Source organism: Oncorhynchus mykiss, chromosome 2 (assembly GCF_013265735.2).
Source record: "Oncorhynchus mykiss isolate Arlee chromosome 2, USDA_OmykA_1.1, whole genome shotgun sequence".
Taxonomy (NCBI): domain Eukaryota; kingdom Metazoa; phylum Chordata; class Actinopteri; order Salmoniformes; family Salmonidae; genus Oncorhynchus; species Oncorhynchus mykiss.
In genome coordinates, this window is record NC_048566.1 from 20,054,809 (window position 1) to 20,073,704 (window position 18,896).

Consider the following 18,896-nt stretch of genomic DNA (forward strand, 5'->3'; position numbering starts at 1 on the left):
AACATTCAAGTCAACTTGCCCTGGCAAGACATCAGTGTTCTACTTGTTTTTATCTTAATTAATTATAGATCCACTGTTAATACAGCTACTACAGTGTAAGTGTCAGAATGAAAACAATGAAATGCTTGTTGCATGGCAGTTCATAAGCCTCTGGATATAATACAGCGTTGTTTTGAATAGGAATGAACAGATCGTGGAGATAGTTTGCTCACTTGCAGTAACATTTTCTATCGGACTTTAAAAACATCAAAATAACTTTTATGAGATGTGTTCAAGAACAGTTGGCAATATTAGACGTGTTTAACACCAGCCTCACTATAGCCTGTAATTCCATCACCCTATTAGGGTATAGGGAAGGGTCACTATGGGGAATGAGTCAAGAGAGGTTCAACCAAGGTGAAACATTGGACAAGGCAGTTCAGCATTATTGTTGTTGACCGTTTTTTGTTCACAAAAAATGAATCCCTCAAAGTAGCCTAGACATTGCCCCTAGAATGTTTTATTTATTTTATTGAACCTTTATTTAACCAGGCAGTCAGTTAAGAACACATTCTTATTTACAATGACGGCCTACCAAAAGGCAAAAGGCCTCCTGAGGGGACGGGGCCTGGGATACATAATAATATTAAAAAACAATATAAATATAGGACAAAACACACATCACAACAAGAGAGACACCACAATACTACATAAAGAGAGACGTAAGACAACAACATAGCAAGGCAGCAACACGTGACAACAGCATGGTAGCAACACAACATGGCAACAACATGGTAGCAACACAACATGACAACAACATGGTAGCAACACAACATGGTGGCAGCACAAAACATGGTACAAACATTACTGGGCACAGTCAACAGCACAAAGGTCAAGAAGGTAGAGACAACAATACATCACACAAAGCAGACACAACGGTCAGTAAGAGTGTCCATGATTGAGTCTTTGAAGGAAGAGATTTAGAAACAGATTACAAACACATGTGAGGTGGGTAAACAGTGAAACACAAATCACTAGAGTGTCACATCGTTAATGCTTTTACTCTGCATAAATATACAAAGCCACTTTGAAATGAACAACAGTTGCACCTGTATTATCCAGGGTTCCGGTTAATTTCACAAATTCCAATCTAATTCCAGATCAGTCTTTGAATTCAAAGAAAATATCAATTATTCTCAATTACAATTCAAGTAAATTTCAATAATTAATTTTCCCAATTCAATATTGTACAAGACAATTCCACAAATTCCAATTTGAATTCAAACAAATTGTAAATTCAATTCCAATGTTATGTAAATTTCCAATTTAATATTACACCAGACATTTCCACAAATTCCAATTCCAGTATATTTCCTTCAGGCTTTCATGATGCCAATGTTCATACAGCTTAGCTATACTGGAAATATAGAAATTCAAGTTGAAATGATTTAAAACAAATCATGCTGTCAATTTTTGTATATTAATTGGGAAATTTACAAATATTGAATTCCAATTCAATTCTAATTCCAACAGTCCAAACTTGTTGAAATTTGAATTTAATTAAATGTCAATTCTCCTATCAAATCAAATTGGATTTCTCCACAACCCTGGTATCATCTGACATGTTTGTCAGTGGGCCTCCTGGTTGGTTGCATCAGCTTTCCTCTCCTGTGAGAACCTGATACAGGACTGTCTGGCGCCAGTGATTTAGTTCTTCCACTGATTTAGACTCATGCGTTGCAACTTAGTGGTATGCAGATATACTGTAGGTGTAAGCATAACTTGTTTTGAAGCACAGGTCCAGGTCCAGGTGTGTTTTATAGCCTGTGTAGGTTAATTAGGAGTGGGGTGGTGAAAGCTGATCCTAGAGCAGCTCCTGTGTGTGTGTGTGTGTGCGTGCATGTTGGAAGAGGAAGGTGTGGAATGTTCTGTCTTCCTGGGATCTCTTCCTCTGGCAACCTGGCTCTTGTCCAGCCCAGCTTCCACTCAGGGAGGGGTTTTTCCGATCTCTTGGCCCGTTTTGTCTATTTCTGGCCTGTGGCAGGGTATTCAGGTTGGTGTGTATCCCTTACAGACACGCCGCACATTCCCTCTCTACCTCGTTATCTCCAGCTATCCCACTGTGCCGGATCCAGTTTTCTCTACTGCTCCGATTTGTGATCCCCCTTTTAATTTCCTCTGATCCTCCCACTCCCAATCACTTCCTCTCTCTCTCATCTGCCTTTCTTCCCTAACCTCAAATTCAAGACAATGCAACACATGAAAAAAACCCTACTGCATCCTGGGTATTTCTGGTATTTCTTGCTAATGTAATCTCTTATCTCAGTGTTCAGCTCTATGGGGAGAAGGCCTACAGGGAGCCTATTGGTAGTGAAGAAAGCTGCAATGCTTTCTGGGTAATGAAGTCTACTCTGTCCAGGAAACTGCAAGGGGTTCTGGGTAATGTCGTCTTTGATCTCAGCGTTCAGCTCTATGGGGAGAAGTCCTAGGGAGCCTCTTGGTAATGAAGAGAACTAGAAGGCTTTCTGGGTAATGAAGTCTGCTCTGTCCAGGAAACTGCAAGGGTTTCTGGGAAATATTATATAGTCTTTGCTCGATCCAGGGAGGTGCTCTTGGTAATTATATGTAGTATCCTGCTCTGTCCATGTCCATGGGTGAGTAGAGGGAACCCGCTGGGCCTTCTGGTTAATGTGATGTAGATTCAACAATGCTTCCTGGGTAATGTAGTCTTTGCTCTGTCCAGCTCTACGGGGAGTACAGGGAACAACTGGGTAGCTTTGCCAGGCGGGAAGCAACACGGCTGCTGACAGAGAGACAATGGAGGAAACAGACAGGAGAAAACAACATGGTCAATGCCAGACGGGGGCGTGGCCAACGACATCACAACCCCGTCACCATGGAGTCATATCTCAGCCACACCTCCTCTACAAAGAAGCCCCGCCCCTACTCCAAATGCCAAGGTGAGAGACAAGGACTAGTTCTAGCTACATCACTGTAAATAACCCCCGGTAAAAGTTATTTTGAGGCCTAATATAACTTATTGTGTTGGTCCAGACTGTGTGGCTCGTATACAGCGGTACATCGTGACCAAGCTGGGGGAGGACTGGATCTTCCTGGTGCTGCTGGGCCTCACTATGGCCCTGGTCAGCTGGAGCATGGACTACACCAGTGCCAAGAGCTTACAAGGTACATGACTACAGTCCCCATAATCCACTGTGGCTGTAGCAGGCCAGGTACCCTCACTAGATGGCCATACAAGACAGGATAAAAACTGATGATCAATATCATGAGCTATTTGACCTCAATTTAGGCCTGCTACCCAATTCCAAGTCAACCCCCTGTACCTACCCCCTAGGTAAGTCAAATAAAGTCAAATCAAATGTTATTAGTGAGATGCGCCGAATTTAACAGGTGTAGACTTTACAGTGTAATGCTTACTTACGAGCCCCTAACCAAAAAAAAAAGTAAAAAGTAAGACACATATTTGCTAAATAAAAAAGGAAACAAGAAGACAATGAGAACAATCGCGAGGCCAAATACAAGGAGTTCCAGTGCCAAGTCAATGTGCAGGGCCACCAGGTAGTTGAGGTCATCATGGTAATACTGTATGTACAGGTAGGTAGGGGTAAAAGTCACTAGGCAATCAGGATATATAATAAACAGAGTAGCAGCAGCATGAAAGTGTGTGTGTGTGTGTGTGTGTGTGTGTGTGTGTGTGTGTGTGTGTGTGTATGTGGTGTCAAATCAAATCAAATCAAACTGTATTTGTCACATGCGCCGAATACAGCAGGTGTAGACCTTACTGTGAAATGCTTACTTACAAGCCCTTAACCAACAGTGCAGTTCAAGAAGAGTTAAGAAAATATTTACCAAATAAACTAAATTAAAAGTAACACAATAAAATAATAATAATAAACAGCAAGTAGCAGCAGTGTACAAACAAATGGGGGGAGGGTTAATTGTTCAGCAGTCTTATAACTTTGGGTAGAAGCTGTTAAGGAGCCTTTTGGTCCTAGACTTGGCGCTCCGGTATTGCTTGCCGTGTGGTAGCAGAGAAAACAGGCTATAACTGGTGACTGGAGTCTCTGACAATTTATTGGGCTTTCCTCTGACACCGCCTATTATATACAGTAGGTCCTGGATGTCAGGAAGCTTGGTCCTAGTGATGTACTTGGCCGTTCCTACTACCCTGTATAGCGCCTTATGGTCAGATGCCGAGCTGTTGCCATACATATGCATGTGTGTGTGTGTGTGTGTGTTTTGTATGTGTGAGCTTATGTAGCTTGTGTGTGTGTGTGTGTGTGTGTGTGTGTGTGTGTGTGTGTGTGTATGTGTGTGTGTGTGTGTGTGTGTGTTGGTGTGTCAGTGTAGTATGTGTGAATGTGTGGGTAGAGTCTAGTGAGTCTGCAAACATTTGATTAACTGTTCAGCAGTCTTATGGCTTTCGGGTTAGAAGCTGTTCAGGAGCCTTTTGGTCCAAGACTTGGCGCCATGGTACCGCTTGCCTTGCGATAGCAGAGAGAACACTATGACTTGGTGGCTGAAGTCTTTGACAATTTTTGGGGCCTTCCTCTGACACCGCCTGGTATAGAGGTTCTGGATGGCAGGCAGTTCTGCACCAGTGATGTACTATGCCGTATGCATTACCCTCTGTAGCGCCTTGGGGTTAGGGTGCAGGGTTAGGGTGCAGGGTTGATGCAGCCAGTCAAGATGCTCCCCAATGGTGCTGCTGTAGAACCTTTTGAGGATCTGAGGGCCCATGCCAAATCTTTTCAGCCTCCTGAGGGGGAAGAGGCATTGTCGTGCCCTCTTCATGACTGTGTAGGTGCATTTGGACCATGATAGGGCCTTACTGATTTGGACACCGAAGAACGCTCCACTACAGCCATGTCGATGTGAATGGGTGCGTGTTCTGCCCTCCGTTTTCTGTAGTCCATGATAAGGTCCTTTGTCTTGCCCACATTGAGGGAGAGGTTGTTCTGCCAGGTCTCTGACCTCCTCCCTATAGGTTGTCTCATCATCCAGGCCTACCACCATTGTGTCGTCGGGAAACTTAAGGAGGGTGTTGGAGTCATGCGCGGTCACAAAGTCATGGGTGAGCAGGGAGTACAGGAGAGGACTGAACAACCACCCCTGAGGGGCCCCCGTGTTTAGGATAAGCATTGCAGATGTGTTGTTGCCTACCCTCACTACCTGGGAGGGGCCCGTCTGGTAGGCTTGCGTCACTGGTCAGCTCTCGGCAGGGTTTCCCTTTGTAATCTTTGATAGTTTGCAAGCCCAGCCACATCCGACGAGCGTCAGAGCCAGTGTAGTAGGTTTCGATCTTAGTCCTGTATTGCCTATTTGATGGTTTGTCGGAGGACGTAGGGACATTTCTTATAAGCATCTGGATTAGTGTCCCGCTCCTTGAAAGCAGCAGCTCAGTGAGGATGTTGCCAATAATCCATGGCTTCTGGTTAGGATATGTGCGTACGGTCACTGTGGAGACGATGTTGAAGTGTATAGATGTTGACCTTCCCTGCTCTACACACTTCCCTGATCTTCCCTGCTCTACACACTTCCCTGCTATTTCCTTCTCTTCCCTGCTCTACACTCTTCCCTGCTCTACACACTGCCCTGCTCTTCCCTGCTCTTCCCTGCTCTTCCCTGCTCTTCCCTGCTCTACACTCTTCCCTGCTCTTCCATGCTCTTCCCTGCTCTTCCCTGCTCTACACACTCCCCTGCTCTTCCCTGCTCTACACACTTCCCTGCTCTTCCATGCTCTTCCCTGCTCTTCCCTGCTCTACACTCTTCCCTGCTCTTCCCTGCTCTTCCCTGCTCTTCCCTGCTCTATACTCTTCCCTGCTCTTCCCTGTTCTACACTCTTCCCTGCTCTTCCCTGCTCTTCCCTGCTCTACACGCTTCCCCGCACTTCCCTGTTCTACACTATTCCCTGCTCTTCCCTGCTCTTCCCTGCTCTACACTCTTCCCCGCACTTCCCTGCTCTACACTCTTCCCTGCTCTTCCCTGCTCTTCCCTGCTCTACACTCTTCCCTGCACTTCCCTGTTCTACACTCTTCCCTGCACTTCCCTGCTCTTCCCTGCTCTACACTCTTCCCTGCTCTTCCCTGCTCTTCCCTGCTCTACACTCTTCCCTGCTCTTCCCTGCTCTACACTCTTCCCTGCTCTTCCCTGCTCTACGCTCTTCCCTGATCTTCCCTGCTCTACACACTTCCCTGCTCTTCACACTTCCCTGCTCTTCACTCTTCCCTGCTCTTCCCTGCTCTTCCCTGCTCTTCCCTGCCCTACGCTCTTCCCTGATCTTCCCTGCTCTACACTCTTCCCTGCTCTACGCTCTTCCCTGATCTTCCCTGCCCTACACACTTCCCTGCTCTTCACACTTCCCTGCTCTTCACTCTTCCCTGCTCTTCCCTGCTCTTCCCTGCTCTTCCCTGCTCTTCACTCTTCCCTGCTCTTCCCTGCTCTTCACTCTTCCCTGCTCTTCCCTGCGCTGCACACAGAAAAAAAGGATTCAAAGGGGTTCTTTGGTTGTCCCCATAGGAGAACCCTTTCTGATTCCAGGTAGAACCCTTTTTGGTTTCAACTTTCTGTGGAAAGGGTTCTACCTGGATAGATAGATGTTAGATGTATAGATGTTGACCTTCCCTGCTCTACACACTTCCCTGATCTTCCCTGCTCTACACACTTCCCTGCTATTTCCTTCTCTTCCCTGCTCTACACTCTTCCCTGCTCTACACACTGCCCTGCTCTTCCCTGCTCTTCCCTGCTCTTCCCTGCTCTTCCCTGCTCTACACTCTTCCCTGCTCTTCCATGCTCTTCCCTGCTCTTCCCTGCTCTACACACTCCCCTGCTCTTCCCTGCTCTACACACTTCCCTGCTCTTCCATGCTCTTCCCTGCTCTTCCCTGCTCTACACTCTTCCCTGCTCTTCCCTGCTCTTCCCTGCTCTTCCCTGCTCTATACTCTTCCCTGCTCTTCCCTGTTCTACACTCTTCCCTGCCCTTCCCTGCTCTTCCCTGCTCTACACGCTTCCCCGCACTTCCCTGTTCTACACTATTCCCTGCTCTTCCCTGCTCTTCCCTGCTCTACACTCTTCCCCGCACTTCCCTGCTCTACACTCTTCCCTGCTCTTCCCTGCTCTTCCCTGCTCTACACTCTTCCCTGCACTTCCCTGCTCTACACTCTTCCCTGCTCTTCCCTGCTCTTCCCTGCTCTACACTCTTCCCTGCTCTTCCCTGCTCTACACTCTTCCCTGCTCTTCCCTGCTCTACGCTCTTCCCTGATCTTCCCTGCTCTACACACTTCCCTGCTCTTCACACTTCCCTGCTCTTCACTCTTCCCTGCTCTTCCCTGCTCTTCCCTGCCCTACGCTCTTCCCTGATCTTCCCTGCTCTACACTCTTCCCTGCTCTACGCTCTTCCCTGATCTTCCCTGCCCTACACACTTCCCTGCTCTTCACACTTCCCTGCTCTTCACTCTTCCCTGCTCTTCCCTGCTCTTCCCTGCTCTTCCCTGCTCTTCACTCTTCCCTGCTCTTCCCTGCTCTTCACTCTTCCCTGCTCTTCCCTGCGCTGCACACAGAAAAAAAGGATTCAAAGGGGTTCTTTGGTTGTCCCCATAGGAGAACCCTTTCTGATTCCAGGTAGAACCCTTTTTGGTTTCAACTTTCTGTGGAAAGGGTTCTACCTGGATTCTCCTATAAGAACAGCTGAAGAACTGTTTTAGGTTCTAGATATAACCTTTTTTTAAAGATTGTAATCCACTGCTCCAATCTCCCTTCCTCCTCCTCCTCCTTCTCTCTCCCTTCTCCCAGCGTATAAGTGGATGCACGGGGAGCTGAGGGGGAATGTCCTGATCCAGTACCTGGCCTGGGTCGTCTACCCTATGGTCCTCGTCATGTTCGCCTCCCTCTTCTGCAACATAGTCGCCCCTCAGGCCATAGGTAGGTACTGAACATAATGTTGCTCTCCTTATCTCCATCTATTTCTCCCACCCGGTTGCCCAAAAGTACATAAGTGGGATATAACTGCTCTGTTTCCAGGATCTACCTACCGTTCACACATTCTCTCTGTTGTTCTGTCTCATGTAGGTTCTGGTATTCCTGAGCTGAAGACCATTCTGCGAGGGGTGGTGTTGAAGGAGTATCTAACTCTTAAAGCCTTTGTGGCCAAAGTCATCGGGCTGACCGCCGGCCTGGGCAGTGGCATGCCCGTGGGGAAAGAGGTGGACCTACACCTCTCCTCCAATTATTAGTATTATCTCTCTCCCTCTCTCACTTCCTCTCTCTCGCTCTCTTTCTCTCTCTCTGACCTCTTTCACTGATACAAGGTCTGGTATCTTCTCATCCCTCTAATGGTTAAGAATTAGAATTAAGGGAAGTGTAATCTGATCCTAGATCTGTTGGGACTGGAGAAGGGTAACTTCTACCTCAAGTGTATGACTGACTCTGTCCTCCTCCCTCCCGTGCTTCCTAGGGTCCCTTCGTCCACATTGCCAGTATCTGTGCTGCTGTGCTGAGTAAAATGATGTCCATCTTCTCTGGAGTGTATGAGGTAAACCGAAGCCCTGACCAAAACAAACTACAACTCCCAGCAACCCCCATTCGGACCAGCATGACATTTGACCTGAGTAATAACAGTACTATGGAATGTGGCTGTGAGGCTGTCGCCCTGTCATGTCTGACCTCTTAATTGTGTATTTTTTAAGTCTCACAGCTCTTGTTCTTGTTGTTGTTATGACTCTCTCTCTCTCTCTCTCTCTCTCTCTCTCTCTCTCTCTCTCTCTCTCTCTCTCTCTCTCTCTCCCCCCTCTCTCTCTCTCTTCCCTTTTCTCTCGTTCTCTCGCTCTCCTCTCTCGCTCTCTCTCTTTCTCTCTCTCCCCTCTCTCTCTCTCTCTCTCCCCTTTCTCTCGTTCTCTCGCTCTCCTCTCTCTCTCTCTCTTTCTGTCTCTCTCTCTCCCCTTTCTCTCGTTCTCTCGCTCTCCTCTCTTTCTCTCTCTTTCTCTCTCTTTCCTCTCTCTTTCCTCTCTCTCTTTCTCTCTCTCTCCTCTCTCTCTCTCTCTCTCTCTCTCTCTCTCTCTGTCTCTTTCTCTCTCTCTTTCTCTCTCTCTCCCCTCTCTCTCTCTCTCTCTCCCCTTTCTCTCATTCTCTCTCTACCTCCCTCGCTCTCTCCTCTCTCTCTCTCTCTCTCTCTCTCTCTCTCTCTCTCTTCTCTCTTTCTCTCACTCTCTCTGTCTCTTTCTCTCCCTCCTTCCCTCTTGTCTTTGTTTAGGCTCAGCAGTCTCTCACACATTGTCTGTGTATTAATAGTGTGATGGCTATGTCTGGCATGTGTATTAACACTGACCTCCCGTGACTGTCTCTGTCTCCCCCTCCCCTCGCTCTTCCCTCTCTCCCTTCACACATATCTCTTCTCCCCATCCCTGCCTCCAATGTTCTCCCCTTCCTCTCCTCTCCCACTCCCTCTCCGCTCTCTCTTTCCCCCCTTGTTTATCCCCTCACCCTCCACCCACCCACCACCTCTCGTTTGTTCTGTGGACCCCTGCCCCCAGAGTAGTGCCCATAACCAGGACCTGCTGGTATGTGCGTGTGCTGTGGGAGTGGCCACCTGCTTCGCCGCCCCCGTGGGAGGCAAGTCCCGTCCACATATCCCTACATGCACCTCTCCATGGCAGCACCAGAGACCTGGGGGTTATGGAGCAGTGGGGTGCAATGCATAGAATGTTACAGATAGAAATGTATTGTATAGAATGGAAATAACTGCGTAATGAAAAATGAATATTACTGGGTGTAAGTAATTCTATCTGCAATGGCCTGAGCATTTTGTCATATTGACTAGACAGCATGTTCTGTCTGTCTGGTCTCTCTCTGTCTCTGTCTATTTTGATGATTTGCTCAGGGCTTGTGTGACTCTCTGGTGAGCTTGGTTGGTTTGGCGGTTCTCTGCTGTGCTGTTCTGTATTTTCTACCTCTGTCTCTCGCCTCCCCTCCATCCCTCTCCCCCTCTCCCCTCCCTCTATTCTCTGTCAGTAGAACCCCTGTGGTTACACAGACATTCTGACAGTGGGCTGTGCCGTGGGGGTGGGCTGCTGTTTCGGCACTCCTCTAGGAGGTACTGTATCAAGCCCTAACCGCTGCACTATGACCTCTCTGCTGTACTTCACTACACCTCTTTCTATACCAATATCACTCCTTCACTACACCTTTTTATATACCACTATCACTCCTTCACTACAACTCTGTCTATACCACTATCACTCCTTCACTACACCTCTTTCTATACCACTATCATTCCTTCACTACACCTCTTTCTATACCACTATCAATCCTTCACTACACCTCTTTATATCACTATCACTCCTTCACCACACCTCTTTCTATACCACTATCACCCTTTCACTACACCTCTTTCTATACCACTATCAATCCTTCACTACACATCTTTCTATACCACTATCAATCCTTTACTAAACCTCTTTCTATACCACTATCACTCCTTCACTACACATCTTTCTATACCACAATCACTCCTTCAATACATGTCTTTCTATACCACTATCACTCCTTCACTACACCTCTTTCTATACCACTATCACTCCTTCACTACACCTCTTTCTCTACCACTACCACTCCTTCACTACAAGTCTTTCTATACCACTATCACTCCTTCACTACACCTCTTTCTCTACCACTACCACTCCTTCACTACAAGTCTTTCTATACCACTAGCACTCCTTCCGTACACCTCTTTCTATACCACTATCACTCCTTCATTACAGCTCTTTCTATACCACTATCACTCCTTTACTACACCTCTTTCTCTACCACTACCACTCCTTCACTACAAGTCTTTCTATACCACTAGCACTCCTTCCGTACACCTCTTTCTATACCACTATCACTCCTTCATTACAGCTCTTTCTATACCACTATCACTCCTTCACTACACCTCTTTCTATACCACTACCACTCCTTCACTACAAGTCTTTCTATACCACTATCACTCCTTTACTACACCTCTTTCTATACCACTATCACTCCTTCACTACACCTCTTTCTATACCACTATCACTCCTTCACTACACCTCTTTCTATACCACTATCACTCCTTTACTACACCTCTTTCTATACCACTACCACTCCTTCACTACAAGTCTTTCTATACCACTATCACTCCTTTACTACACCTCTTTCTATACCACTACCACTCCTTCACTACAAGTCTTTCTATACCACTATCACTCCTTCACTACACCTCTTTCTATACCACTAGCACTCCTTCCCTACACCTCTTTCTAGACCACTACCACTCCTTCACTACAAGTCTTTCTATACCACTATCAATCCTTCACTACACCTCTTTCTATACCACTATCATTCCTTCACTACACCTCTTTCTATACCACTATCATTCCTTCACTACACATCTTTATATACCAGTAGCACTCCTTCACAACACCTCTTTCTATACCACTATCACCCTTTCACTACACCTCTTTCTATACCACTATCAATCCTTCACTACACATCTTTCTATACCAGTAGCACTCCTTCACAACACCTCTTTCTATACCACTATCAATCCTTTACTAAACCTCTTTCTATACCACTATCACTCCTTCACTACACATCTTTCTATACCACTATCACTCCTTCACTACACCTCTTTATATATCACAATCACTCCTTCAATACACGTCTTTCTATACCACTATCACTCCTTCACTACACCTCTTTCTATACCACTATCACTGCTTCACTACAGCTCTTTCTATACCACTATCACTCCTTCACTACACCTCTTTCTATACCACTACCACTCCTTCACTACAAGTCTTTCTATACCAGTAGCACTCCTTCACAACACCTCTTTCTATACCACTATCAATCCTTTACTAAACCTCTTTCTATACCACTATCAATCCTTCACTACACCTCTTTCTATACCACTATCATTCCTTCACCACACATCTTTCTATACCACTATCAATCTTTCACTACACCTCTTTCTATACACCTATCTGTCCTTCACTCCACCTCTTTCTATACCACTATCTCTCCTTCACTACACCTCTTTATATACCACTATCACTCCTTCACTACACCTCTTTCTATACCACTATCACTCCTTCACTACACCTCTTTATATACCACTATCACTCCTTCACTACACCTCTTTCTATACCGTATCAATCCTTCACTACACCTCTTTATATCACTATCACTCCTTCACCACACCTCTTTCTATACCACTATCACCCTTTCACTACACCTCTTTCTATACCACTATCAATCCTTCACTACACATCTTTCTATACCGATAGCACTCCTTCACAACACCTCTTTCTATACCACTATCACTCCTTCACTACACCTCTTTATATATCACAATCACTCCTTCAATACACTTCTTTCTATACCACTATCACTCCTTCACTACACCTCTTTCTATACCACTATCACTGCTTCACTACACCTCTTTCTATACCACTATCACTCCTTCACTACACCTCTTTCTCTACCACTACCACTCCTTCACTACAAGTCTTTCTATACCACTAGCACTCCTTCCCTACACCTCTTTCTATACCACTATCACTCCTTCATTACAGCTCTTTCTATACCACTATCACTCCTTCACTACACCTCTTTCTCTACCACAATCACTCCTTCACTACACGTCTCTCTATACCACTATCACTCCTTCATTACACCTCTTTCTCTACCACTATCACTCCTTCACTACACCTCTTTCTATACCACTATCACTCCTTCACTACACCTCTTTCTCTACCACTACCACTCCTTCACTACAAGTCTTTCTATACCACTAGCACTCCTTCCGTACACCTCTTTCTATACCACTATCACTCCTTCATTACAGCTCTTTCTATACCACTATCACTCCTTTACTACACCTCTTTCTTTACCACTACCACTCCTTCACTACAAGTCTTTCTATACCACTAGCACTCCTTCCGTACACCTCTTTCTATACCACTATCACTCCTTCATTACAGTTCTTTCTATACCACTATCACTCCTTCACTACACCTCTTTCTATACCACTACCACTCCTTCACTACAAGTCTTTCTATACCACTATCACTCCTTTACTACACCTCTTTCTATACCACTATCACTCCTTCACTACACCTCTTTCTATACCACTATCACTCCTTCACTACACCTCTTTCTATACCACTATCACTCCTTCACTACACCTCTTTCTATACCACTGTCACTCCTTTACTACACCTCTTTCTATACCACTACCACTCCTTCACTACAAGTCTTTCTATACCACTATCACTCCTTTACTACACCTCTTTCTCTACCACTACCACTCCTTCACTACAAGTCTTTCTATACCAATATCACTCCTTCACTACACCTTTTTATATACCACTATCACTCCTTCACTACAACTCTGTCTATACCACTATCACTCCTTCACTACACCTCTTTCTATACCACTATCATTCCTTCACTACACCTCTTTCTATACCACTATCAATCCTTCACTACACCTCTTTATATCACTATCACTCCTTCACCACACCTCTTTCTATACCACTATCACCCTTTCACTACACCTCTTTCTATACCACTATCATTCCTTCACTACACCTCTTTCTATACCACTATCAATCCTTCACTACACCTCTTTATATCACTATCACTCCTTCACCACACCTCTTTCTATACCACTATCACCCTTTCACTACACCTCTTTCTATACCACTATCAATCCTTCACTACACATCTTTCTATACCAGTAGCACTCCTTCACAACACCTCTTTCTATACCACTATCAATCCTTTACTAAACCTCTTTCTATACCACTATCACTCCTTCACTGCACATCTTTCTATACCACAATCACTCCTTCAATACATGTCTTTCTATACCACTATCACTCCTTCACTACACCTCTTTCTATACCACTATCACTCCTTCACTACACCTCTTTCTCTACCACTACCACTCCTTCACTACAAGTCTTTCTATACCACTATCACTCCTTCACTACACCTCTTTCTCTACCACTACCACTCCTTCACTACAAGTCTTTCTATACCACTAGCACTCCTTCCGTACACCTCTTTCTATACCACTATCACTCCTTCATTACAGCTCTTTCTATACCACTATCACTCCTTTACTACACCTCTTTCTCTACCACTACCACTCCTTCACTACAAGTCTTTCTATACCACTAGCACTCCTTCCGTACACCTCTTTCTATACCACTATCACTCCTTCATTACAGCTCTTTCTATACCACTATCACTCCTTCACTACACCTCTTTCTATACCACTACCACTCCTTCACTACAAGTCTTTCTATACCACTATCACTCCTTTACTACACCTCTTTCTATACCACTATCACTCCTTCACTACACCTCTTTCTATACCACTATCACTCCTTCACTACACCTCTTTCTATACCACTATCACTCCTTTACTACACCTCTTTCTATACCACTACCACTCCTTCACTACAAGTCTTTCTATACCACTATCACTCCTTTACTACACCTCTTTCTATACCACTACCACTCCTTCACTACAAGTCTTTCTATACCACTATCACTCCTTCACTACACCTCTTTCTATACCACTAGCACTCCTTCCCTACACCTCTTTCTAGACCACTACCACTCCTTCACTACAAGTCTTTCTATACCACTATCAATCCTTCACTACACCTCTTTCTATACCACTATCATTCCTTCACTACACCTCTTTCTATACCACTATCATTCCTTCACTACACATCTTTATATACCAGTAGCACTCCTTCACAACACCTCTTTCTATACCACTATCACCCTTTCACTACACCTCTTTCTATACCACTATCAATCCTTCACTACACATCTTTCTATACCAGTAGCACTCCTTCACAACACCTCTTTCTATACCACTATCAATCCTTTACTAAACCTCTTTCTATACCACTATCACTCCTTCACTACACATCTTTCTATACCACTATCACTCCTTCACTACACCTCTTTATATATCACAATCACTCCTTCAATACACGTCTTTCTATACCACTATCACTCCTTCACTACACCTCTTTCTATACCACTATCACTGCTTCACTACAGCTCTTTCTATACCACTATCACTCCTTCACTACACCTCTTTCTATACCACTACCACTCCTTCACTACAAGTCTTTCTATACCAGTAGCACTCCTTCACAACACCTCTTTCTATACCACTATCAATCCTTTACTAAACCTCTTTCTATACCACTATCAATCCTTCACTACACCTCTTTCTATACCACTATCATTCCTTCACCACACATCTTTCTATACCACTATCAATCTTTCACTACACCTCTTTCTATACACCTATCTGTCCTTCACTCCACCTCTTTCTATACCACTATCTCTCCTTCACTACACCTCTTTATATACCACTATCACTCCTTCACTACACCTCTTTCTATACCACTATCACTCCTTCACTACACCTCTTTATATACCACTATCACTCCTTCACTACACCTCTTTCTATACCGTATCAATCCTTCACTACACCTCTTTATATCACTATCACTCCTTCACCACACCTCTTTCTATACCACTATCACCCTTTCACTACACCTCTTTCTATACCACTATCAATCCTTCACTACACATCTTTCTATACCGATAGCACTCCTTCACAACACCTCTTTCTATACCACTATCAATCCTTTACTAAACCTCTTTCTATACCACTATCACTCCTTCACTACACATCTTTATATATCACAATCACTCCTTCAATACACATCTTTCTATACCACTATCACTCCTTCACTACACCTCTTTCTATACCACTATCACTGCTTCACTACACCTCTTTCTATACCACTATCACTCCTTCACTACACCTCTTTCTCTACCACTACCACTCCTTCACTACAAGTCTTTCTATACCACTAGCACTCCTTCCCTACACCTCTTTCTATACCACTATCACTCCTTCATTACAGCTCTTTCTATACCACTATCACTCCTTCACTACACCTCTTTCTCTACCACAATCACTCCTTCACTACACGTCTCTCTATACCACTATCACTCCTTCATTACACCTCTTTCTCTACCACTATCACTCCTTCACTACACCTCTTTCTATACCACTATCACTCCTTCACTACACCTCTTTCTCTACCACTACCACTCCTTCACTACAAGTCTTTCTATACCACTAGCACTCCTTCCGTACACCTCTTTCTATACCACTATCACTCCTTCATTACAGCTCTTTCTATACCACTATCACTCCTTTACTACACCTCTTTCTTTACCACTACCACTCCTTCACTACAAGTCTTTCTATACCACTAGCACTCCTTCCGTACACCTCTTTCTATACCACTATCACTCCTTCATTACAGTTCTTTCTATACCACTATCACTCCTTCACTACACCTCTTTCTATACCACTACCACTCCTTCACTACAAGTCTTTCTATACCACTATCACTCCTTTACTACACCTCTTTCTATACCACTATCACTCCTTCACTACACCTCTTTCTATACCACTATCACTCCTTCACTACACCTCTTTCTATACCACTGTCACTCCTTTACTACACCTCTTTCTATACCACTACCACTCCTTCACTACAAGTCTTTCTATACCACTATCACTCCTTTACTACACCTCTTTCTATACCACTAGCACTCCTTCCCTACACCTCTTTCTATACCACTACCACTCCTTCTCTACAAGTCTTTCTATACCACTATCAATCCTTCACTACACCTCTTTCTATCCCACTATCACTGCTTCACTACACCTCTTTCTATACCACTATCACTCCTTCACTACACCTCTTTCTCTACCACTACCACTCCTTCACTACAAGTCTTTCTATACCACTAGCACTCCTTCCCTACACCTCTTTCTATACCACTATCACTCCTTCATTACAGCTCTTTCTATACCACTATCACTCCTTCACTACACCTCTTTCTCTACCACTATCACTCCTTCACTACACGTCTCTCTATACCACTATCACTCCTTCATTACACCTCTTTCTCTACCACTATCACTCCTTCACTACACCTCTTTCTATATCACTATCACTCCTTCACTACACCTCTTTCTCTACCACTACCACTCCTTCACTACAAGTCTTTCTATACCACTAGCACTCCTTCCGTACACCTCTTTCTATACCACTATCACTCCTTCATTACAGCTCTTTCTATACCACTATCACTCCTTTACTACACCTCTTTCTTTACCACTACCACTCCTTCACTACAAGTCTTTCTATACCACTAGCACTCCTTCCGTACACCTCTTTCCATACCACTATCACTCCTTCATTACAGCTCTTTCTATACCACTATCACTCCTTCACTACACCTCTTTCTATACCACTACCACTCCTTCACTACAAGTCTTTCTATACCACTATCACTCCTTTACTACACCTCTTTCTATACCACTATCACTCCTTCACTACACCTCTTTCTATACCACTATCACTCCTTTACTACACCTCTTTCTATACCACTACCACTCCTTCACTACAAGTCTTTCTATACCACTATCACTCCTTTACTACACCTCTTTCTATACCACTACCACTCCTTCACTACAAGTCTTTCTATACCACTAGCACTCCTTCCCTACACCTCTTTCTAGACCACTACCACTCCTTCACTACAAGTCTTTCTATACCACTATCAATCCTTCACTACACCTCTTTCTATACCACTATCATTCCTTCACTACACCTCTTTCTATACCACTATCATTCCTTCACTACACATCTTTATATACCAGTAGCACTCCTTCACAACACCTCTTTCTATACCACTATCACCCTTTCACTACACCTCTTTCTATACCACTATCAATCCTTCACTACACATCTTTCTATACCAGTAGCACTCCTTCACAACACCTCTTTCTATACCACTATCAATCCTTTACTAAACCTCTTTCTATACCACTATCACTCCTTCACTACACATCTTTCTATACCACTATCACTCCTTCACTACACCTCTTTATATATCACAATCACTCCTTCAATACACGTCTTTCTATACCACTATCACTCCTTCACTACACCTCTTTCTATACCACTATCACTGCTTCACTACAGCTCTTTCTATACCACTATCACTCCTTCACTACACCTCTTTCTATACCACTACCACTCCTTCACTACAAGTCTTTCTATACCAGTAGCACTCCTTCACAACACCTCTTTCTATACCACTATCAATCCTTTACTAAACCTCTTTCTATACCACTATCAATCCTTCACTACACCTCTTTCTATACCACTATCATTCCTTCACCACACATCTTTCTATACCACTATCAATCTTTCACTACACCTCTTTCTATACACCTATCTGTCCTTCACTCCACCTCTTTCTATACCACTATCTCTCCTTCACTACACCTCTTTATATACCACTATCACTCCTTCACTACACCTCTTTCTATACCACTATCACTCCTTCACTACACCTCTTTATATACCACTATCACTCCTTCACTACACCTCTTTCTATACCGTATCAATCCTTCACTACACCTCTTTATATCACTATCACTCCTTCACCACACCTCTTTCTATACCACTATCACCCTTTCACTACACCTCTTTCTATACCACTATCAATCCTTCACTACACATCTTTCTATACCGATAGCACTCCTTCACTACAAGTCTTTCTATACCACTATCACTCCTTCACTACACCTCTTTCTATACCACTAGCACTCCTTCCCTACACCTCTTTCTAGACCACTACCACTCCTTCACTACAAGTCTTTCTATACCACTATCAATCCTTCACTACACCTCTTTCTATACCACTATCATTCCTTCACTACACCTCTTTCTATACCACTATCATTCCTTCAC

General features: G+C 44.3%; 1 protein-coding gene across 2 annotated transcripts in view; it reads left to right on the top strand.

Annotated features, from left to right (window-relative positions):
• Positions 1–18,896, top strand: part of LOC110534391 (chloride channel protein 1) — a 61,827-nt gene that overhangs the window by 22,918 nt on the left and 20,013 nt on the right. For both annotated transcript variants that reach the window (XM_036941153.1, XM_036941148.1), the window contains exons 2-7: positions 2,723–2,939; positions 3,034–3,165; positions 7,792–7,920; positions 8,068–8,201; positions 8,453–8,530; positions 10,009–10,087. In XM_036941153.1, coding sequence (XP_036797048.1) covers positions 2,723–2,939; positions 3,034–3,165; positions 7,792–7,920; positions 8,068–8,201; positions 8,453–8,530; positions 10,009–10,087 — 769 coding nt within the window. The remainder of the gene's footprint in view (positions 1–2,722; positions 2,940–3,033; positions 3,166–7,791; positions 7,921–8,067; positions 8,202–8,452; positions 8,531–10,008; positions 10,088–18,896) is intronic.